The following is a 25546-nucleotide window of genomic DNA, read 5'->3' on the forward strand; positions in this document are numbered from 1 at the left end:
TGATGATCCATCATATATTTATATAGACTCTGTATACCGTACCCAGCACAAGGGTGCCCCAAGCACATCGTTTTTCATTTTAGAGCAAATAAGTGTAATGTTTACTTTACAGACTGCATCAAATACATGGACCCGCCTAGTGTAACTCGATGATGTTACTTAATCCCCAGTGTCTCCCAGTCTCAGATCTTCCACAGCTGGACATCATGTCCTAGTAGAAGGAGCATGACTGTGTTATGGGCTGCATGTGGGAAAGTTAATTGTGGTGGGATTATTTTCCATTTCTTCATTACACAAGCAATTTATTTTGCATTATTCATCTTCTAACAGGATCCAGGGCATGTTTTAATCATATGCAGATTGACAGCACTGTGTCACTACTACTTTCAATTGAAAAGCCAGCATAAAGCCTCCCCATCTTTGCTTAACGCTGCAAATGTTAAAACATCAACAGATTTAAAAAAAAAAAACAACGTCTATGTGCAAATATCACTGGCATTTTAATGGAAAGAGGACGTTTACATGCTTTTTGTAAATGGATAGAACATTCCCTACAAAGGGGGAAAGCCTAGCTCCTGTGGTGTATTAGATTGCTGTGTATGAAGCTGTGATGTTCTCCCGCAACTCAGCAGGGGGGGACCTGTCTCTGCTCTCTGAGCCGCTCCTCTCCAGCCCCAGTGAGAGGGCGGTGATCAGAGGAGGGAAGAGAGAAGGCATCCTCTCACAGTGGCCCACACACACCACGCCACTCCTGTCCTGTACCCAAGCTGTCACTCGTGGGCTGTGGCTGTCGCGAGGCAGGCAATTTTAGTGTTGTGGCGTGAATCGATACCCAATCACATCACGTTCACGGGCGGCGTATCAACCGACGAAGACGCCATGGCGCAATTTACAGCATATTGTTTTTGGCCCTGGGAGTGGGAGAGAGGCACACGGAGCAATAGGGGAATCGGGCTGGATGGAGACAGGGCCTTGTCATGCCCATAACTGCCTTATCACCGGCCACACAGGTGCTGAGCAGAAACGCTCGCCAAGACAGGGAGGACAATGAATACACTTTGGAAAAAACTAGTCGTATTTCATATGGCCTATCTTTGCATTACAATAGTTTCATAATGTTTTTGTGGTAAATATCCTATATATCGGATTGTGAAACTTTGTCATACCCCAGATAACTTGGAGCTATGGGTATTTTTCCAGTTCATAGATTGACCCGGGGACTGTTATATAAAGTCTGTGTAGTAGGTCCGTCATACACTTCTTTGCCTCGAATAAAAACTGTTGAACTGTTGATCTGTCAATAGAAAATAATCTGAACACATATTTAAACAAATAGTAATCTCCTTGTGTGAGAAATCACAGAATCAATCCACATTTGCTCGTGTTTGAATTTCATCATATGAATAAACCAATCTGCATGTCATGCATCTTCCTTTTTCCTTATCCTTATATGGTTCAATGGTAAAGTGCACATGTGTGCACATGATATTATGAGAAAAAACGGTACAGATGCAATTTGAAGGCCTGCATTGCAGGAAGTGTGACAGACCTATCATTCTGAAAATAAACAATAATGTTTGCTGTGTAAATATGAGTTTGAATGTGTGAGTATGTGTATGTGCACACTGTTTGTTTGTGTGTGTGCATGTGCGTGTGCGTGTGTGTGTGTGTGTGTGTGTGTGATTGTTTGTGTCTCGTCAAGCCAACAAGTGGCTTCCAAACACACCTGCAATCATTACCGGCACCCAGCAGGACTGCCACTGTGGAACACACTGCCATGCTGTGAGCTCAGTGTGCTCCATGGATTAGAGACGAGTGCCAATAGGTATTCTCGCAACGAGCAACAAACACCAAATAGGGCTACTCTAGACGACCATGCCATAACTGCCTGGCAAAATCTACACTCCAAATGCAGCATCGCACCATAACCATGCAACCATGACGCAATTATCTAGAACATAACAATATTCAGATAGGGCTGTTATAATAAGGAGGTAAGAAATAACTAACTCCAGTTGACCGTTCAACGGCAAACACTTACACGGGTCAGATACCTCAAGTGTTTATGTCTTCATAATGTTCTGTGTCATCTGATGACCGTATTGTGTGCGTTTATATCCAAATAGAACGGCATCAACACAAACAGGGCTGAACCAGGCGGAACACAAGAACGCACGTATGAGCATGTATCTCCTTGTTCGACATGGCGGTGCAGAGAAGGAACATGGCCGCTTGTTAGGAGGACCCGGTTTTCACATCTAGGCGTCTGAGTGGCTAACATGGGGGTGGCCCGCTGTGTTTTACTGTTCAATCACTAATCTCATCCACCGGGCAACAAGAAACAGGGCTATAACAGGTAGAAATGAAAGAAATATCACCTGGGATTGATTGATGGACCTATTCCCCGGGGATAGGCTGGGCCCCTACTTCACTCTCAACAACTGCGCGTGACAGATACTGGTGGCGGGGGTCGGTTGCTATGGCTATTTAATTATGTTAAAATGATGCTTTTATTCTGTGGCAAAACCAACGGGAACATGTCAAGGGCAGCGGCGCTACAGTGACTCTGCGCAGACGCAGCCAACTATAACCTCGCTGCTCGGCTTCTCTTTAATAATGCAGCAGTTGTGATGAAGGTGTGCCGTGGCTGGGCTGGGGAGCGCGCCAGGCTTCAGTGTGAATTGATTGCGTTTAGCCAGGGAAGTCAAATAGAACTGGAGGTGGCCTATTACTTGGTCCTGTCTTGAACAGCTGGAGAGGGAATCTCATTAGGGGGAGGAGCGTGGACGGTCATCATACATACAAAACAACAGAGAGCTGACATTATCTGAATGTCACTTCAGCCCGCCGTCAAGAACCGAAACAAAAAAAACAATCTGTGAATCTTCCAGAACGCTGGACACTTCACTTCCTGACTGAGGAGTGTTCTCTTCTGGTGCGTCCGTAGACTAGCAATCACATCCACTCCCCTGATACGGCATGACACAATATAATAGGGCTCGAATTATTGCGTTGCACCTTTTTTGTTGCCAGTTTTATTTTATTACGAGTGTTAAATAAATCAACATAATTGTTCAGGTGAAAGTGGACAACCGGACAAAGTCCAGTGAAATCCAATCTGTTGAGCCCCTCTTTGGGTCCACTGCTCTTGGCTTATGTCACTCCAGGGAGTCAAACCAACGGGTCTCAGGTAGACATGTACACATGTTCGCTGATACAGGAATAACCACGGGGTCAGGGGCTGGAGCCTGACATTTCCATTCGGAGATGGCAATCCCTTATACCGTGACAATGATTAGGAGTTGTCAGTCCGACATTTGAATCGCAATCAATAGATTATGCACACTGCTTCAAACTGAGCAATGGGGATGGCGGGGGGGTGGGACATTGCTGAGGTGGGGCTGGGCAAGGACAAACGTCTACCATGACTTCTTGGTTTTCACATAGCAGTTAGGGACTCTTCTTCACCTCCATTCTACGGAATATCCCTCATTACATTACACAAGTGGCCCCCGCACTGAAATCAGTGTGCACATGAGGCACATAAGTATGAATTTCAATCATATCCTCATGCAGGGCATATTAATCAGCAGAGCATCCCCCTGCCGAACAGTTCTCATCCATATTCCTGCAGGCTTATTGCGCGGGGGTGCCAGTAGCGATAAAACAGGATCGATATGCAGAGCTGTTAAAAAAACAAAACAGGAAGTACAACAGAATGGGCACACAGACAAAGAACGAGGAGAGGCGAGCGAGAGGAAGATGGCTGGTACACCTGGCTTAAAACTCATCACCGTCTGCATATTGATGAGCCAGAGAAAGCATGTGTGCCCTTAATCTGCTACTGTAAACAGGAGAAAGGAAGCATGACAGGCACACGTGACACACTGTTGGTTCAAGCACGGTCTGAGATAAAGTGAGTCCATGTGGAGAAGTATTCTTTTTACTTGATAATGAATGTGTAAATATTAACGTGATCATACAACAAAAATGACAGAATCCGTTAATATGATGAAACATGAGCTGGATAAGGTTCATCAAATATACTGAAACACCAGTGTAACTGTAGCCGAGCTGTGGAAATCATTATTTATTATATATACATGAGTTCTCAGGTGCATAGGTTCTTTATCAACTGCTTTGTATCAACAGTATAACCTGGCAAACACAGCTTTAAAACGTTTCAGACAGCCGTGCCTGGAAAGGCATCAAAGATGCTCTCTCTTCGGCATATCTCAAAAACTGCCACTGAGACTTGAGTGACAACTTTATTTCTCATCTGTTACGTAAATCAAGGAAATACTCGGAAGTCAGCCCTATAAACTATGAAATTCCTGCAGCTTTCTGAGCTTCCAAGCATTTCTTTAACAAAGTTTCACACAGAAGGGAAGGAAAAAGTAATTTCTTTGACAGGCAGACATTATGAGATAGAAGGGGACTTTTCACTGCATTAAAGAACAACAAAGAGATAGCAGCCCTTTAAAAGGCCAATTTCCCAGTCCACACCATCATTGTCACACTCTTAACTCCAAAGGCAGACATGCACTCTGGCATCAAAGGCCATTGATTTTCTAATCAAGAGCAAATGATGATTAAGGCATATCTGCCCCCTTATCTTTCCCTTTAGAATCCCCCCTTTCTGGATTCAATTTGACTTTGGTTGTTTTCCTGCTAAGGGCAGCTAGGACAGTCAAAGACAACGACACCTTGTAGAGACAGCGGGGGGGATGTCAAGAACGATTAAGGCTAGATGAACAGAAAACAATCACTTATCTTTCCTTTCCTATGCGTCTTTGTGAAAGCTTCCACTGCTATGTTTAGCAAGACGATTTATCAATGCACTAGTTTCGCTTAACAAGCTAAAATATAATATTTTCTCCTGAAAAATGGTATAACGAAAGCTAATGGAGGGTAAATTAGAAAACATGATGGCAGAGCCAACAGTTCAAACCATTACTTAATCATGGAACTGGAGCAGCTTATAAATCGTGTCATTATACATCGAAGTAGGCTAATTTACCCACTGGTATTTTGCTGGCTTTCAATGTTATACTTACAAATTCCAAGCCAGGGTAGCAATAAGCAAAACATGTGCCAATAAACCTCCCCTCACATTCACATAACGCAATGAAGAAATACTACAAAGCAGGTTTGTCTTGCCCTCAGGATAGAAATGCACATTTCTTAGCAGCCTTCAATTATCTCAACTCTCTCCGCTGCTTTGTCTACCTGTGTATCTGTTTAGCCCTTTAGTACACCCCACTGTGGAACGGGGATTAAACTTCTCCCTGTGTCTAATCTTGGGTCTGAATAACCTTCAGGTCCAGCCTGAAGTCTCTCTCTCTCTCTCTCTCTCTCTCTCTCTCTCTCTCTCTCTCTCTCTCTCTCTCTCTCTCTCTCTCTCTCTCTCTCTCTCTCTCTCTCTCTCTCTCTCTCTCTCTCTCTCTCTCTCTCTCTCTCTCTCTCTCTCTCTCTCTCTCTCTCTCTCTCTCTCTCTCTCTCCACACTGAGCTTGAGGGGGTATAATAAGTAACATAGGCAGATGGACATCATCCGTTTCTGACCTTCACGCTTCATTCTCGGACAACACGTATCAACACACACTGTTCTGTTTCCGCTGTAAGAATAGCTGGTGTTTGTATTGTGTAGAGATCCCCAGATAAATCCTAATGTGAAAAATAAATAGAAATGTCAGAAAGAAAGAGATAGGGTGTGTATGAGAGAGTGAGAGAGAGCGACCTAGAGAGAGGAGAGGAAAGGGTGAGTGTGAGAGGGACAGAGAGAGACCAATATACATTATACAAACAGGCAGGACCCAATAGCCATGATGAATAGGGGTCATTGTGTTACAGCTGTTCAAGCTAATTGCTCTGGTTTTATAAATTATGACTTTAATGTAAACAAAACAAAGAATAAAAAGAGGAAAGGGCCTGATGCTCAGATTCATCATTACTACCACAAGCTATTCATCAGAGCCAATACAATGCTGCCTTGTCTCCCAGGGAGAGGGTCATTTTCTGGTGCATCTTATTTGGTCTCTTGGAGGTTTTCGTCCAGCACAGTACTAACACCGCTCACTCAGAGCCCTACAGAGCTGCGCCGGTTCTGGTACTAGAGTGATAGAGAGCAGGGCGTCCAGCATGGAGGAGATGAGAGAATGGAGGGGGGACTTCTTGCAGGGGACTTGCGTTCTGAGGCACAGCGAGAGACGACTTGAGAGAGCACAAGAAAAGAGCATCTCTCTTATGGGCTGTGCATCGCTCCTCTGTTGACAGATGGGACTATAAAGTGGGACTGGTTTTGTTCCCGACGTGTTCTCCTCTCAACAGCATATGCTGGATGAATGGGTCTCCTCATGCGTCTGGGAGGCATGAGAGTCATATTGTGCTCACTAATAGGTTTTGTTTATTTGGATATTGAGAGCAGTAACCGTCAAGCATGTGAGACATATCACAATCTTCCATGGCATTTAAGCAAGAGCTTGTTGGCCAGCTGATTATAACACACTGTGGAATAAAGCAAGTGATCAAGCTCTCTCTGGAAATACTCAAGGTGTGAACAATCATCAGAAAGGTTGAAATGTAGCATTTTGAAAAAAGAAGTGGATTTTTGATACATTTCTGCAATTTGTGATTTCTGCGACTTTTATTTTGGATCAAATTGTATAATTTTCAGACTGCTTATCAAAAGCTATTTGCTGAAGATAGATAATGACGGCAAGTCCCGTCACAACCGACGTCAGATTGCTGAGCTATTACCTTATGATCACCTCCACCAGCCCAACAGACGCACACTAAGCAAGCATGTAACCCGCCCAATCTGCTGTGGTTAGATTTGTGTTTTCTTATGAAGAGGTTTCTGTAGACTTTACCCTTAATCCTATCAGCTAATGTGAAGGCACTGATCCGCGCCTGTCTTGAAGGTTATCTGTGCATGTTTCACACCCCCAGGCATTCATTATTTACATGGCTGTTCCCCAGAGGCATCCGCCACCACAGGGGGTGTGGATGGAAAATCTACCTCCCAATCTGCCAGGGACACGTCCATATCTGTACTGCATGGCTGGCTGACTTAGGAGGATGCAGTGTCAGGATTATCATCGTCGCCCTGGAAACTTCATCAGCGGCGGCGGAGGGAGGAGTGGCAAGGACTGGCGCAAGGCCAGAAGGTTTTCCTTTTAAATCTGGGAATCCCGATGCTGAACACTCCCGGGAGCATTTCCCTCTTTCTTTTTTACGGCCGAAACAAGTTTCTCAGAGTGAAACACATCAAATGCAGAAATGCTCAAACTATATTCATTACAAAGACCCTTAAGGATATTTTCTCCTGAAGTCGATTACTAAACACTTAATTGAAGTTGGAAAATGCATCGTAAAATACCAGTGGCCTTTAAAATAATATCTTATGGATTCATTAGATTACCACAGAGAATAAATACTATATATGGTATTTATGCTAAGGTGCAGGAACCTAGGGCTCTGCTTGGGTCGATATGCATACAATATATTTTCACAGTTTTGTTTAGGTCTAAATAAATCCTCCTTCCGTTGTCCGTGGCGCCGCAGAGTAAGATCAATCTAGCAGCGGTTGAAAGTGGCGATTTCACAGCCTCATCCAATAACCCTCTGGATAATTAATTCTAATGATACTTTTTATCTGCGACACCCATCATGATAAACGTCAATACACAAACCCGCTCATATGAATGTGCTATTGAGCGCAACGCTGACCTTTCCAGACCCCCTGGACCTTTGCAGACGTGCGTGAAAAACACCCCCGGCGCTAACGCCGGCCCTTTAGTGCACCGGGCTCATTTGATAGAAGCGTGACAGGGGTATTTATAGAGAGGCAGAGATCCGCCATATCCCCCCCCCCCCGTCTCCCCACTCCTCCGCCATCAGCCCAGATGATATTGGCAGCCCTGCTCACTCACTGGAAAAGCCTTCACGTCAGCAGCAGCACGCCAGCGGTGGATAGTAGGTTTGTGTGCAAACAGGTTGGGCCGGCTGGTTTGTGGGTCGAGGCAGGGGGAGCCCTCTGCAGTTCACTTCTTAGTACACTCGATTATGCGTCCCTTCGGTGACACATCGGCGACGCAATCTACATTCAGGAATGAGTTATTTTTTCATCAAACACCCGACCACTTCCAGTGGAAAACCGTGACATCTTCAATCGTATCGTATTAACTTCAATCAATAATATACTTGTGGTAATTGGCTTATACAGTGTGATGCAATGTTTGGAAAAGATAACAAAGTGGCGCAGAAGACACGATGTCAATGGCTCGCCCTACATTTTGAATGTTAATTTAAAAGGATTTGTTGTCGATGGGTTGTCTGGAATTATACACAACTAGAGACATATCATCACACTGCAGAATGACAGCCTTCATGTGGATTTGAACTGGGTGGAGATTTGCTTTATGAATAAGTAGTTACATGGTAAACCCGGGGGTAGGATTCAATTTCATCTCAAAGTCTTACGTTTGATATAATAGAGTTTGTGATATTGAAGTTTAAACTTAATTGGTGTCTTAGATAATGGAAACCATCTTCTTTGCTATACAAGTACAAGTACTCTAGTAGAAATGTCAATTAAACAAAAGTAATTTCACCGTTATAAGTATTACAATTCTTAAGAACTCTTTTATGCTTTTCTTCTGAACATCATTTTGATCAAGTTAGAACATGTAAAGTCTAATCGTCAGAAGAAATTTAAATGTGGGTTTATTATTGGAGTCCGCAATAATTAATATAAACTCTCCCCATTTATTTTGGGGAAAAGCAGCCAATCTGGGGTTATGATACTCAAGGATACACAAAGATAAGGAGTTAAATCTTTTGTTTCCCGAATCAGCCTATTAATAGCCAAAGATAATCCATGCAAGCAAGGAAGGATAAATAAATCAAATCAAGAATAAAAAAAAAGAACAACCACAAGCAGATGTTTACATAAACATTATTTACGACTACATTATGCATAGATAGCTCAATGCTCACTCTGCTGACAGAATTATCTATTAGGTTTCCAGGTGGGGTTTTTTATAACCGCAAGAAGCTATAAGCTGCTTTGATGAGCCAATCAAAACATCTTCTTTCATGTATGCTTTAGTAAAATAGAGATATGAGATAAGTTCAGCCTGGGTGCTTCCCTTCCCCTTGTCAGCCATGGGTATGGCAATCCGCTGTCATCAGCATCAACCCTCCAACATTTTTATTCACAGCTAACATACAGAAGCAAGGGGGGAAACAGAAGTAGACGGAAAAAAAAATGCATCAATAAATTCAAACTTCAGCTGGAAGACCAACTCCAGATTCCAGAATTGGATAATGTTTTTTCTACAAAGCCACTTCTACATTGTACATGTACACGTTTTGATTTGTTTCTTGGATCTGAAAATCATCAGAGTATGGTTGACTTAATAAAAAACCTTAAGGTCGAACTATTAACTATACATTTATGCCCCCTCAAGATATTAAATTAAAACTCTAATTTGTTTCTTATTTAATTATTTGATTTCTTTACATCAGACAGCCTTCAGGTATACTGCTTGGCACTTTCTAAGCAGAAATCTATAGTTTGCTCTTCTAAATGAGTGCCGCTTTCCTTCCCTTCGTAATGTTTTCCTCTCTCAACTCTCATGTTGATTCAAGAGGTTAACACCGCGGGCTCAGAAGAAGAGCCGCCGAGTGAGCGATTGAGCACCACAAACGTAAATGTGGAATACAAAAAGAAATCTGTCTGATATAGGAACAGCTGTCATCCGAACAAGCTCCCTTATCTTCAAGCAGAAAAACTGTTTGTCTGACGGGTGGCAGTTTGGTCTTCAGATAAGAGAAGGCCAATCAAAAGCCTAAATCGATTGTCCTGGCTTCCACCCGTGGGCTGTTTCTTTAGCTGAGAGCTACTGGGCACTGAGTGGTAACTGCCATTACATCACTAACTCCAACTAAATCTTCAGAGTCAATACCGGCTTTGTTCTGCATTGACCCTGACCTTGTGCTCAAACATCTCCACTTAACTTGGAGTGTTTTGTGTGCATTTTGTGTGTCTTGCAAAGAGATACTAAAAGATAAATTAATGTTACTATAGGGGCAATAAAGTTATATTCTCTTACATGGTATCTCTCATTCCAAGGTTCTGGGCCTGATCTTGCGCTTGGAGCAAGACTGCCACTGACTAAGTGCGGTCTAAGCTCAAAGCTAAATAATTTAGAAAGGGAGACTAGCTGATAAATGTTGGTGATGCAGGTCAATACATTATAGAGATGTGAAGACCAACCCTTTGGTAGGATTTATTATGCATTGGAGGAGATAAAGGCCATTGATTGTCTCCAACAAGGTCACAATAAGGGCTTTTGTTCACCTAAAGGCTTGTGTCTCTGGTGGCAACATGGTTATGCTGCTATTTGGAGGAACCATGCAATAAGGTAAATCAAATCTGTGAATGGAAATTGTGGAATTGTCTTGTGCACCTAGCAAGGGTATAGAGTGATAATGGTCTGGATTTTTGGAGGGGATATCCAACTTTTACATTATTCATGTGGTTCTGGAAAATGCAATGGCAGCGCTAATATAATATTGACCTAACCCCAACACTACATGAATGGCAATAATGGAACAGCTTAACACACGGACACCGACCGACCCAAAAATAAATCACACACGTAGTCACACACACACACACACACACACACACACACACACACACACACACACACACACACACACACACACACACACACACACACACACATTCACAGATTGTGAAATGAAAGTCTTACTGGAATATATCGCTTACAGTCATGGTCAATGTATATAGCATTTTATAGATTATACTTTAAATCTGGCTATATGATCTACTTCAGAGTTACTGGAGGTCTGGAGGCAAAGACACAGACATAAAAAGACTAATCTTAAATGAGGAACCAAGCATATATCTAAACAACAGAGGTAGTGGATTAATGCTGTTGGTCAACAAATACTCAGGAGGAGTCTCTTTCTTTACTTGACGTACTATGTGGGTGGAGAAGAATTAATGGGAAAAAGAACAGTGTTCAAATGGATTAATGGTTTATCAACCCACATTTAATGAAGATTTGTGTCTGGCTGCCTTTGGGGTGAAGGAAAATCATCTCAAGATAGCCGCAAAGTTGGCAGGAAAAGACTCAAATCAGGATCACATTTGCCTCTTTTTCCCAGGGAGGGAAAAGGGAGGAGGAGGGAAGTATGATAAAAAAATATATAATATTTTTTTTACTTGAATACAAGTTATTGTTTTAAATAAATTTACCTAACTACAGGGGTTAGAACTAACATACAACTAATCTAGCTACTTATTCTTCTAAATAAATCGGATAAAGATTTTAATGTGCAATTAGTTGTCCATAATAAAAGATAGTCAGATAATACAGATAAAAAAAGAGATATATCTATCCGATGTAATGTGATGTTGATGTTGATGATGTGATGCCCCACAGACTACAGCTGTTTTAAAAAAAAAACATAAGACTTATCTTTTTAAATAAGCCTTTTGCTAATTTCCCTTTTACTGTTTATGCATTATATGTTTAAACAACCCGTTTTATTTTTTTTCTCTCTCTTAAACTCTGTAGCACTTTGAGATTTCTGAATGTAAAGTGCTCTACAAATTAAATATATTATTATTATCATTATTATTATTATTATTATTATTATTATGTAACTGCTCCTTCCTAAATGTTGGGTCTTTTAAAAAATAAATAAACTGAAGATAGGTCCAAACACTAAACGGTCTATGGTCCCAGTATAAATCCAAAAGGACTAATAAAACCACTGAAAAAAGGATAACAGAACAACAGAATACAACATAAGACACTTCTGTTCTCAAATATTTATGACAAATGCTTTCTTTTAATGTCCATTGTTCCATTAAATAAGGCCTTTAAATTAATCACATTTCCCAGTTAATTAAGTTTGTGCTGCTCTTCTCTCTATCGACAAGTCTGCCATCTGAGTCACGTGGCTTCAAACCAAGGCAGTTGGATAATAAGAGGTTTGTCAGCCTGCTCTCAATAATTCTCTTTCTCAAACCTAACACACACATATCCCCCTCAAACATGAATAAAAACGAAACTAACAAGGAAACACATCCCTATCTATGCTAACATCAGGCTAAAATGTAGGGTCTGATCATAATGAGTTCACCCAAAACTGGATCATCAAAATAAAAAAGTATCTATTCATGATCATGAATATGTATTACATTTTTCCAATTAATTACCATTTCAATCACATGCTGTGATACATTTATTGTAGTAGAATGTTAATGCTAATGTCGATTCCTTAGTGCAAGTACTGAGGACTTAGTATATGCATATATAGAGGAAGGCATAACGTAGGCATAACCGCAACATGATGAAAGACAGCTTGTTAGTCATTTTAATCAAGAAAAGGCATTGTTCCTGTTAGATCTGGCTGTTTTCATCATCGTAGGGTAGCCTATATGGATTACCAAGGCGTATACCAACATAGCCTATTTCAGAATTCAGAGCACGCAACTTGGATGTATTCACATTGTGCATCTGGTTGTCATGCATCATTAGGTGCATCCAATGGAAACTCAGCACTAATAATGGGGGAGCAGGGAAAACGGTTACCAGCATTTAGTCTTGTAAAAAGGACAACTAGCATCCAGCCAAACCATTCATGCTTTGATTCCAGACGAGACTGCTAAGCAAATCCATTGTTGGATACCGTCAAAGCACTTTGACTTCTTGCTAATTATATAAACATGACTTTGAAAAATGTCCTGGAGAGGGAACACAGCAGAGCCAGTGTGGGTTCACGTTGCCTCATCAACAGTGATTTCAAAAGGCAGTGCAGAATTTCAATAGTGCTTCAAGGTTCTGCTAAAGGACAGAGTGGGAGACACGGAGGAAGGGTGTGGAATTAGGAGGGAGAAATGGTGGAGGAAATGCCACAATGAATTGCTGAAATACACTGGGTTGACAACTCCAACCTTTTGGTTCATGCTAGAAAGCATGCAATGCAGGCTTCTTATGTTAGCCACCAAAACAAACCCAGTTCTCTAAAACTGGATACGATTAGATAGTATAGCATGATTAATATTATATAATATTATATTAGTATACAATCATTGTCTTGCACAGCCAGAGTTTTTCACTTGCGGAGTTTTGTTAATGGAAAGGTATGGAAGACAAATAAATACACTTTTTCAAAACAATAACGTCAGAGCAAATGACACTTTGTTATTGTTCCTGGTGAGACGATACAGTATGAACTAATGTCACTGTACAGACATGGTTTCAAAAGTCACAGCTCAGCACATCGCAATCAGAGTGCTGTGTCAGACGGATTGGTTATCTGTAATGTACATGCATTTGAAATAGTTTAAGGTTCAGTGCTTCACAAGCAAGGGGATACAGGGGATTAAAACCAGCTTAATATATTAAAGTACTGCAGTGGAAAAAAAAATCAAAATGGATAAAGTATAAATGCAATGATTTTGAAAACCATTATAAAGCATACAAAACAGCATTATAAGCAAACAGCTTCCAAACCTGCAAAACAGTGCCAGCACACAGGGAATGTCAAAATAAGAAAACCTTTAACTCACTATATAACTGGTTTAAATATTCCACACTACACCTGACAAAATGAGGTTCTGAGCATTCTCAACATTTTAAATGTTTTAAATCTCTAACAAGGGGGCATGGTACACACCCAACAGCTTCCCAGTTTCCCATCCCATCAAACTATCAGATGGCACACTAACAAACAGAATACAGATTGTTCCATCCCTGCCATTCCTTGGTACCCGTTTGTAAACAGTTAGAATGCAGCCCTCCTTCAGCATCTCCATAAACTCAGCCATCCTTCCGGAAAATGCTCCAAAATAGGCCCCACAGATCAGGTAAAAGATGGCTTTTTAGGGGTTATAAAGAAAGGTTTTAAGGAAATGAAACCTTTAAATTATAACCACTTTCACCACTGTGATGCCATTCATCATATCCATGTCCAATGTCTGCTACCTGTATCATAAATCAATATATATTCATTAAACCCTTTAACTATTTAAGATGCTACCGCCTTATATTGAACATAATTTATTGGTTGCATGTATGAGATTCTGCCTGTAGGCAAGAAGCAGCCTTAGCCACTAAGGAAACACAACAAAGCAAAGAAATAAAGCAACCTGGACTCTGTAATTTCAGTCCAACCAGCTACTCAAGATGAGAGGATCATTGAACAATAACAGAATAAATGACCCATCCCATAACACAACCTTCAGAACACAAGCCTACAAAGAACTTGAGAGTTTTACCAGCACTCAAAAGGTTTTAAGAACCGGTTAGCTCCCAGATGTGGGACCGTTGGGATGGGTGATTATGTCCTTGTCAGCTTATCTCTAAATTGAGCCAGTTTTATTGATGTGTAAACATTTCAAAGAAAGGGGGATTTCACACGAAGCCCCAGTGCCCAAAGGCTCAAGGACATGCATCCAAGAGAGCAGGTTATCCCTACTAGACGAGGATCTATCTGAGTTGCTAGCAATGGCTACTTTGGCAGTGAAAAACATAACTTTGACAGTGAAAACATAACTATAACTTTAATCATGGTTGAGCTTTAATGTATAGCGAGTCACACCGGACGAGCCAGGGAGCGCCATATAACATAGCAGAATGACAACACGTCAGAAGTTTTGATTCTAGGTTTTGTTCTGTGTTTAATATAATGGGTCCCAATGGGCGACGGTGTGATGGGTGCCACGGTGCCATGTCTGATACATTCAAACTCACAGCCTATCGGGTGTTAAACTCAAAAATTCAAAGAGCTCCATTACAACATGAAAAACTGTTCACAGAATTCCAACACTTTTTGTCTTCCTTTTCACTAAATGCGACGACTTATTTGACATGGAATAAATGTTCAGTACGTCGACTCGCACTCATCCTTGATTTGGGCGAGTTTGGGCGCCCGAATTAAGGATGGGGGGGTCGTTTCAATTCCATTCCCCTGTTACTAATGCATTATTTATCTTTATGTTTTCATTCCCTAAGAGAGTTTTCTACTTTGTTAATGCATAATAATTAAAAAATATTTATAAAATAATATATGTATATGTATATATATATATAGGTAGTCAAGGCGGGGCCCTATTGTTGTTAAGGCAGCCGCCTTAACAACACAGTGCTGGGGGAAACACTGTGTATTTGTCTGATGCACAGCATATTTCCATGTTTAGGAATCCCCCTGCCATTGAAAGAAAAACACTTGATGAAACAATGTTAGTTACGTATGTCGACCCATTTGTCATGTTCAGAGGCACAAAATTCCTATTGGCAATCTATCATAGTGTCAATTTGACTTTTGTTGTCAATTGAGGAGGGTGTCCGTGTCTGCCACACAGCCACACAGCCTGTATGGAAACTCTAATAATATGGAGGAGAATGTTATGCCAGGATTGTGCAAAAATTGCCTCAGGGGACATAAAAATGTATCGTTGTAGCACCTGCAAGAGGTAGCCTGCTAACATTAGAGAATACATCTCAGCTTTAAAGCTCTTCTTGTCTTTCCCATCACCGGACCAATGCAAGGGTTTGTTTTACAAAAGAACATGAAAGCCAAAGGAGATGCATTGTGAACCAAAATTGCCAAGTTTCCTAGAGGAGAAGATGACAGCAGAGTCAGCTTCATGTCCAAGGACTTGTCAACCTGCCAAATGCTGAGGTTCTGGGTCTGCACATTTTATAAACACTCAACACATGATGTGAGAATGCTGTGAAAATCATGGCTAGAGTATAACTTCATTGCGACAGGGGTCTGCCCCTACCTTGAGGGAACGGCCACCCTCAGTTTAACTACCTCTTTGGTTTTTTGAGAAAAATGTACCATGTGGAAAAAAAAATTGGAAACATGCAAGATACTCCAACCCACTCCAACCCACCCCAAAAAGGTCAATATTAGTTCCAGTTCTAGTTTCTACCCTTTGACAATAAGATAGGGTTTAATCGGACAAAAGGCTGGCGTAGCAGTGCTTCAGAGGCACTGCCATGTCTGGAGCTGTCCATCAGAAGGAAAAGGAGCACGATGGGCTGGCATCCAAGCTGTCCCAGAGAGAATACTATCCTGCTGTTGTTCCTGGGTCCTCATTCTCAAGGACCTTTGGAGATCAAAGGCTGATGCACAACAAGAAAGGCAGGGAAGCAGAGAGTGATATGGAGAGAAATAGAAAAATAGTGTGGCTCGCAGGAAGGATGCCATGAAGAGAAAGAGCCCAAGCAGTATTCCACTGATTACCCGACGCCAGGCGTCCAACTGTGCCGAAGGAGAGCGTCAAAGGGATTTCCTGGTAACTTCTGTAAAGCATCCACTCTTACTCAGCCCAGCCTCCTCCTCCATCCGGAACCAGATGAAGTGTCTTCCGACCTCAACTGCATCGCCTTTTCATGTTATATTTTGTACTGTGGAAATGTGTTTCTTTGATAGACTAAAAAAAGATATATCCCCAGAGGAATGGTGAATGTCTCCCTCTCAGTCCCTCTCATGCTCACTTGTTCTCTTGATAAAACAAAATTGATACATGTTGTGATTCCGCCTGCCCGCATTTGTTTGACCTTGCGCACACAACATTTAAACCGCACAAATAATAATAGGTAAGTCACACAAAATAACTCTAAATAAATCTGTCGACTTAGAAAGCACAGAGCAAAGTTCAAGTTTATGGAGAAATACAAACACGTCACAGAACTGTGACAGAAATGTAGAACTTATTCCCTTTTATCTAGTAAATAATTGTAAAGCCCATTACATACGGTTCTGCACAGGAAATCCTGAACCAGCAATTTAGTGCAAAAAGAAGTAGGAATCTATTCGTCAACACCTGAATAGCTTTGCAGCTCAGTGAACACATGAGGGAAAAGGGAAGGACAGGAGATAAGAGTAAAGGAGGGAAACGAGAGTAGGGAGCGAGAGTTGGGGAGGAAATCGAAGATGCAAGCTGGGTTCAATTTAGAGTCTTCCCACAGGAGGTGGAGTGACCTGTATCTGCTACAATAGAGGTCAGCGCGGGCTTCATACTCAGGACATACTGATACCGTGGACCCCTGCCTTGATGTGCACATCCAAGGGAAAAAAGCAAAAGGTCCCTGTAGTGTGCAGGACCCTTTGAATGACCCAACTGGTGGGTTCCTATTACAACTGCCTCGCTACACCATGGCCATACAATCGACTCTTCACAGTGAGCAACAACACTAGCAATCAGCAAAGCTATCAAACTTGGAGGGAGATACTATGCGGCCAGCCAACCACAGACACTCAGCCAATTCTTTATCTTGCTATTTTCTAATTTCCCCAGCCAAATATAATGATAAAAAAGTGCCGTAGTGGATATCATGATGCTGAAGCAATGATGTGATTGCACAACATTGCCCCACATAAACTCCTTCAATTAAACGATTTTGAAAAAAAAGAACAAGAGAAAGTGAGGGTTTACTGTCTTGCTGAAACGCTATGGATGAAAAATAGTTTTTTTAAGTAGCCAGAATAAATTGTGCTGGGCTTCAGCCATCTATTCTAAACCATAACGGGGCAGTTTAATAAAAAGCTAATATAGATCAAATCCCAACATTGGTTAAAATAACAGAAACCCCCATAGGCTTTAAATGTTATTTTCTCTTAATCTCTGGTTGAGAAAAAAGACCTACTACGCACAACCCTGTTCTAACTGGGACCATTCACATTCTGTCCTGCATCCCTGCTAGCACAGAACCATTACACCTACCTAGGTGAAAACTAATAAGGTGAAAGATAAAATATTAAAAACATTTAAATAACCACGACAATCAAACAGACCAACAGAAAAACATGACCTTTTATTTCCACTGATTGCCCCACAGGATCTAATGAACATTTCTGTAAACATTTGCAATTGGAGGGAGTCATTTTAATTACACTCCGTAGAGAGGCAGTGCCAGGCAAAGAGCTCAAATGAAGATAAACATTTAATCAGGCATGACCTTGCATTCGATTAGGTGAGTTCTCAAAGCACTGTCGTGCATGGAAATAACATTGACACAAAATGTATTTGTGCAGTTGCAGACAAGTATGAAAATGTGTCAGACACCTAGTGCTTTGACTTGGGCAGCCCAATCAACCTAATAAGAGATTTCCTAATCCATAGGAGCCAGCCCTAATCCCGCCAGTGCTCTAATGAGGTCAAGATATTCTGAGGGGGATTCTCCAGCCTTCAAATGAGAAAGTCCAAAATGCCATCTTCAAGAGCACTAGGGGTAGCAGTATCCAAGAATACAAGCATGTCATACAAATAGGCTACTAACAGCATTATCTACAGATGATTGAGATTGTCTATTCATTCATGTAGAATACTCCTCTAAAAGGAGATCTACTTTAAATATCACTTTAAATGTAAAAAATACATTTAAAGTATGTATTTAGTGTATGAAATCTCTTGATACATAACAAAAATGGTTTCAAATAATTGCCATATAAAAAGAAAATATATTGTATTTTATTATTTTATTCAAATATTTATCATTTATCAAAGCAATGTCCCACGTCAAATCAGAACAACAATTGGAAAATAGTGGGACATCATAATGCGAAGGATTTAACAAAAATTTTGTTTGAGTTCCGAGATAAAGACGCCAGCACATCTCAATGTCTCCCCCCCATCCCCCGTCCCCATGGTAGCATCTCGTATTGGCATAGATTATTCTCCATTATGTATTTCAATTAATTAGCTATGGATTCTGACCACTGCTGCATGTAACTCCTGACTCCGTTTTGACTAAACCCAGAGAGCGCGTTCACGAGGCACTCCTGCTTAGTCCTGAGTGGCAGCATATTGTATGTGGGGCCCCATGCTGTGCCGTCGGCACAGCAGAGAGGATTATTCCTGACGACAGCTGCATTAAATGTGTAGCAAGCCGATGGAGGCCTTAGCCGATGCTCTCTTGTCTTCCTTGGTTCGGCGCAAGTTCAGAAAGAGTCCTTCTAAGCTGAGGGGAGCTGGTAGTACCCAGAGTCCTGTACCGTTCATTAAGGGCTGAGGGTGTCACTTCAGCTTAGGACTCTTGTCCCCCGCTTGCCAGGCCTACCAGATATACTCCCCTGTCTCAGCTTTTTTAGGGCTGAAAGACTCAATGAATCTCAACCGGCTTTTGCGTATGTGGTGTACCCTGGATTTTTTAATGACTTTAAATCACACCTTTCAATTGTAAGCAGGTTAATTTCATGGTTTTATGTCTGCAATGTGGTGGCTAATATACAATGTTGTTTTTTTTCTTGGAGGAATTTAAGAGCAAAGCCTGCATGTTACTTTAATGAATGCCCTAAGGCAGAGCTCTGAGGTAAAGTACAGGCGCAGAAACATATCTCAGAAATAGTACTGGGCAGAGACATTGGCTCTGGAGCTCTGCATCTTTCATGCCAGGGTAACCAAACATCAGGCGGGTTTCATCTTGAAGAGAATGTAGGCCTAAAGCCCCTCCCGCGTGAGGTGTCCTTCTTAAAAAGATTTAAATCTCAACAGAAATGTCTGCTAAAATAGAGGTCACCGTGCCAGAGACGCCTCCAGACAATAGCGGTCGGTTGCAAACCTGGAAGGGATCTAGGAAGGATTTGTTCCTGGTTGGCTCATCCCCCCCAACGCCAGGAGCACACTAAGGGCTGAGGAACAACCCGCACAAGCCAGGTACAGCAGGCAGGGACGCTGAGAAGTATTCATGATCTTCCACTGCAGTGTTTTGTAACTGCTACTCCAACACCGTCTCAAAGACCAAAGATATCATGAATTCCTAACAGACAAAAACAACAGACAAATTTGAGACGTGGTTTTTCTTCTGTATTTCTTGACACAATCCCCAATTTTCTCTCAGACTTAGGCGTGTTTACCAAGCAAATTGTCAAGCAGTGCCATGCTTCTTGTTAATCTTCCAGGGAAAATGTTAAGGCTGATAGCATATCCCTACCTCACAGACAGCTCCTGAGTCTGTTACGCCATGCCTATTCCTTCCTTCTGCCTCTGCATTTTGATCAGATTGGTTTATCTAATTTTCCAGTAAATGCTTGAAATGTATTCCAGTACACTTACTCCTCATAAATGTACACAGGGGAGCCGAAATGAATAGTTTGCCATAGGAATCACCTCACTGCCCCAGAATAACTGCAACCCCTATGCACCAGCTTAAAGATTCTGAAAGGCAAGTTGTAGCCTCAACCTTTTCCACCTAAAGGGAAATTAAATGTGCATCTCTTCATGAATGAGGCTGACAAAAACTGCCTCATGAATTGACAGAAATATTGTTCAAGCTTCACAAGGCTATAGTCGAGGGGGAGAAATACCCTTGGTTTCTTGAATGTATAATGGTATAGATTTTGCTTTAAGGCCAAAAAAGGATGTCTATAATATCTATAGCCGGTGGAATCTTTTTTAGTGGAATGGTGCAAGAACAAAATGAGCATTGCCTGTGTCACGCCGTTTCGATATTGTTCCAGTCATCAGCGTCCCTCACTTTATTGAGATCCTTTTGCTTGTACAGGGTGGAAGAACAACAAGATTGCATTAAGGATGCCGAACCAGCGCCCGAAATATGCACACAATTGATGAGGTGTCACTTTCACTGAGAGTCACACAATCGAGGCGACAAGAGACGTTATGATGCCTCCCCGGCTGCCCGGCTGCCACCAATGAGGAGCGGACACACTGGTATGCACGGGGCGCATAAGACGAAATGTCCTCAATTTTAAGAAAGGTTACTTTGCAGCCCAGAAATCACTTTTGGAATGCATAACGACAACATACTTCAATGCTCCTTCCGCTCACTTTTGAAAAGGAATTCGAGCAACCCATCAATCCCCAACTTCCATATGAGGCCTGAAATGTGTACACCGAATAGTGCTTCTTCAACCAGTGCCACCGCTTGTGCTGAAACTATTCATTTTCCTTTATACATGACGAGGGGTGCCAGCAGCTGTAGTCGACGGCATTTATCCCAAACAAGTGCTTAGGCTTATATATTTTTCGATCAATTACAAAAATGTGTTAATTAATTTAGACTGCTAGCCGTACAATGCAGGTCAAACAAGGCACAAGTTACAACATCAGCCAATTAAAAACACAGTGGCGTTTTACATTTTTTAATAACTAGTCTAGGGCGAGGGAGCACACACGAGGCAGATGGAGACGCACAGTGTACATGCTGTATTCATAGTCAATGGGCTGATTTCTCAATTTCTTATTTATTGTGTTAATCTTCGAAAGCATAACCATCATCATCTAAAATAGCTAGGGCAAGTAAATGGTCAATGGACTGCATTTATATCGCGCTTCTCTAACCAGTGGCCACTCAAAGCGCTTTACAATATTGCCTAACATGCACAGTCAATACATGCATACTATGAAAGCATTTTCACCAATTTATTCTAAGTAAAGTAAGCATTTTGTCTATAGTTCAGAGCCAACTTACTTAAATCAATGCAGATTAGTGCAATTTATAAGTAACAATTTGTTAATCAAAAGAATGGATGGGTGGTTTTAGCATATTGTTTTTTATACCCAACGTTAAGTAAAACTAACTTGAATCAACTTGTAGTATATTGGGGTCTAATCACTACCAATCACACTTGGTCATGACTCAGTGAGATATCTTTTCAATTTCCTATGGGCTATGAGATCCATTGATCTTCCCACTAAGGAAGATATATTGAATAAATTAAGAAATAATGACAAAAAACACCTGTACAATTATAAGTTCAGAGTAGCAGGGATTTCTAATTCTAACAAGGAAAATTCAAGAGGGTGACAATATCACAATAAACATTACAAAACATGACCCAAGGTGTTGCAAAGCTGTATCATTTCATGTGTGCAGCAAGAGAACAAGTAAGGATGCTTTATATATTTCTGTCTGTGTTCAGGAACGGTTTAATATGGCAAAATGTCAACCTTCCAGGTGGAGCCAATTATCAGTGAAAGAGAAATCAGAGGAAGTGCTTGGTAAGTACAATCCTCCTAATGGTTTAAAATGATTCACATAATATGATTGCCTAATATATGCATTTCTAAATCTGGACAGTAATGTCAACAAAACAAAATCAACCCAAAAAATATTAATGAATACGGTAGTAATAGCATGCAATTACACTAGAACACAGAGGGCCCATTCAACGACAACGTGGAATTATTGAGACGGCTGGATTGTATGCGACTGAGCTAATATGCTCCTTGATGCCAATGCTAAGTGGATATTTGGCAATCTCCGATAAGGTGTGCGTCGTGAAGCCCAACAATATGAGCCTATATCCCTAAGAGGATGTTGTCATTGCTTAGGAATCTGTCTGTCTCAGAAAAAAAGAAAAAACCAGAGCGGAAAGATCAATGTGTCTCGCGGACGGCTGCGTGGGTAACGTGATGGATGGAGGGGAACGTCGTGGATAAGGGACGGCAGCCTCACCTCATTAGTGTTCCAGCGATGTCTCTCCTTTGGCAGCGAGGAGCATTTGGGTAGACATTCAAGCAGCTTTTTGGGCAGGTATATTTTCAAATGTCCATGTTCATCTAGACGAGGAGAAGACACACACACAACAGAAGAAAGAAAACATATTTAGCACATGGTCCGTAGTGTGCCTTCATCAGTCTGCTCAGCCACCCTGACTTGTGCTGGCTGTCACAGTTAAAGGGAATTAAAGGGAATCATTTCACCAACAACTACATTGTTTATCTTTTCTTTTTGTATCAGCTCACCCTTTAGTCATTTATGTAATGCTTGATATAATTTGTCTATTTGGCAAGTTATTATTAAATGACCACACCAGCATCTGCAAGTGATAACTGTCTGACCTGTATGTTTTACAAAGAACATGCAAACAAATAGGCTACCGTTGCCATCATACATGGTTATAAGCAATTGCACATGAGCCTTTTTTTTATTATCATCGGAATACCATTAAAATATGCAGAATCAGATGACAAAACATGTCGCGTGGGTTTTACAATATCATGAATTAAATGAATTGTTTGGGCAGATGAAAGCAGGAGGAGGACATTCACACCAGTCTGCGAGTCACACAATGGAGTAAAAATGAGGGTGAAGCATTGGCCAGCAAATCTCAATGACATGACAGGCGAACCTTTGCGAAGATGATGACAATTTAACTATACTACTCAAGAGAAGAATGTGTCAGGGTTCCTCTGGCCATTGAACAAGAGCAGAACTGTCCAAATCATACGGAGAGACAGCCTTTAACATGAGATATAACTCAGCGGTACGGCAGTATGAGCGGCTCTGTGGCCTCCTATGTAACAACTAGGTGTTGCACATTGACAGTTATTACACACTACACACTGAACAAATAATCTATTACGCTGATCTCCCTTCCTGCCTGCCATGTGTTGGTTTGAAGCTAACGCAATAAGAAATATGACGTTGAATGGCAATGAGCTTGTAAATCACTGCTAGCTACAAATCTCTGCAGAGGATGTGAAGAAAATGAACGTGTTCCTCCGAAGCAAAACACTCCTCTACAGACAAAGTGAAAGGAATTCCAGAAAGTTTGTTTGGGAGGACATTGCACATTCACCATTGCTCACTGTGCATCACAACAACAGGAGGGTGCTACACCACTGAGGCTGCCTCCGCATCGGCAAATGTATGGAAAGGAATCCAGGCGGTCCTTAGAGGAAGGCTTGGCGAGCAGCCTCCGATTGTAATGTGTGAGGTGGAACATCAGGGGCTGTTGCTACAGAGCACTGCTCACCGTATCGCTCCCCTAGGGATGCAGGAATAGGTTTGTAGCTCTGTAGCGTTTGCTGTATCCATCTGTACCTGCGATTCTGCTTGTGTAAACTCCTTTTTATATGAGCAGGAACAGGTATCTGTAATCATTTGCTGCGCCTAATTAACAATCGCATGCAGCATCTGCTGCGAGGAACACCCAAAGTGGTGTCACTGTCAGATCTGGAGAAACTCACAGCAGCTGAACGATCAGAGATGTGCCGCGAAAAGGATGGTTGTCAAATGAGCGGCAGAAAGTACAGGTTGATGTATTAATGAACAGTAGTAGTAAACATACAAACTGTTGATACAGAGTCCCTTCTAGTGTGTTTCTTTTCATCTGTAGAGTCAACTAGGGATGCGCAGCGTTACAGTGAAGCTCCACACAGTTTTACAGTGATTCCAGAGTGACTGGGTAGAAAACGTTGGCCTTTTCTCACTCCACACAAAGTGTGCTCTGGTGACTTGCTCCCTGTGATCAATGGCAGGCATGGCTGCCAACGCTTCTGCTGCCAGGGATCAATGATGCACTGTGACACACCCTTAGATGACATCATCAAGACCAGGCCAGAGTGAACTGTGCACTTTATGCACATCACACATTTTCCAGTCAGCTGAACCGTAATGGAAACATCTGAAGGTAAATGTGCCGGCTCACCAAATAAAGAAGAAGGAAGGACAAGAAAAATATGTAAAGCGGTCATGGATAAATTGGCTTGCTTTAGAACCCTTGGAATAGGAAGCACCAATATCTTATTTCCTTGTTTTCAATTCTACAACTAATTCTTATCAAGACACTCTGAAAGACACACGGCTAGATATCATGTTAATTTCCCAAGGTGGAGAGACATAAGAGAGACATTTTTCACACTTCCTCTCGCATCCGCCCCAGCTCTCCGGGAAAGGTCTCACAGCCGAGCCGACAAGATATGGTAGCCCTCTGACACGTCTTCCCATGTGTTTCAATGTTTTTTGATATTATTAATAAGTATTGTGGTTGGTATTTATACACATTTATGCATTTACATATCTTAAAATATAGATGAGAAATTACCATTTGGATATGACAGCCTTTGATTTCTATTTGGTTTGTATCTCCCACAGACATTTAAAACCAGGAAGAGGGTACATTTGCATTAATCTGATCAATTAAATTATTTTTGTTAAACGTTCCTTTGTTAAAACAAGTTAGTCGATTTATTGGCACTGGCAAGAACAAAGGTTGTTGGTTGTGTTGTGTTGTTTAGTGAATTGAAGAAATATAATATTTATATTTATCATTATATGAATTATTACATAATAATTCACTATGTCTGCTTTGATGGATATGGGTCACTAAGAAATCGTCATTACGTTTGAACACAAAGAACTTAAGGGATGCAATTCCTATCTTATCAGCCAACTGTTTGAGACATTAGTTTTTCTTCCAGATTCTTTCAAGCATGGCTACTGAACCTGAGGTATCCACCAAATGATTGTCTTCTGTGCTCAATTTGACAATGGAGTAGAGAGTCCAGAACTATTCTGCAACAAAACAAGGCCTTTTCATAATAACGCTCCTCAGGCATGAAGACTCAGCATGAACTGCTGTTTGAATTATGCTTTGTGTCCACAGCATTACACAATATTAAAGAAAATTGTCTTGTCTTTGATCTGCTATTTGTTCACCCCTTGGATTTCATCAGTACACATTTTGTCTTCTTTCTGTTGTCAGCCCTTCCCACAGATGTGAGCGAGAAAGAGGGTTTC

At 41.4% G+C, this 25546-nt stretch overlaps 1 protein-coding gene across 1 annotated transcript in view; it reads right to left on the bottom strand.

Moving 5' to 3' along the window:
- LOC132464990 (calmodulin-binding transcription activator 1) overlaps positions 1–25546 on the bottom strand; it is a 114382-nt gene that overhangs the window by 80512 nt on the left and 8324 nt on the right. Inside the window, exon 3 of the mRNA XM_060061671.1 lies at positions 22478–22581. Within this exon, the coding sequence (XP_059917654.1) occupies positions 22478–22581 (104 nt within the window). The remainder of the gene's footprint in view (positions 1–22477; positions 22582–25546) is intronic.

The sequence above is a fragment of the Gadus macrocephalus genome, chromosome 1 (assembly GCF_031168955.1).
Source record: "Gadus macrocephalus chromosome 1, ASM3116895v1".
NCBI lineage: Eukaryota > Metazoa > Chordata > Actinopteri > Gadiformes > Gadidae > Gadus > Gadus macrocephalus.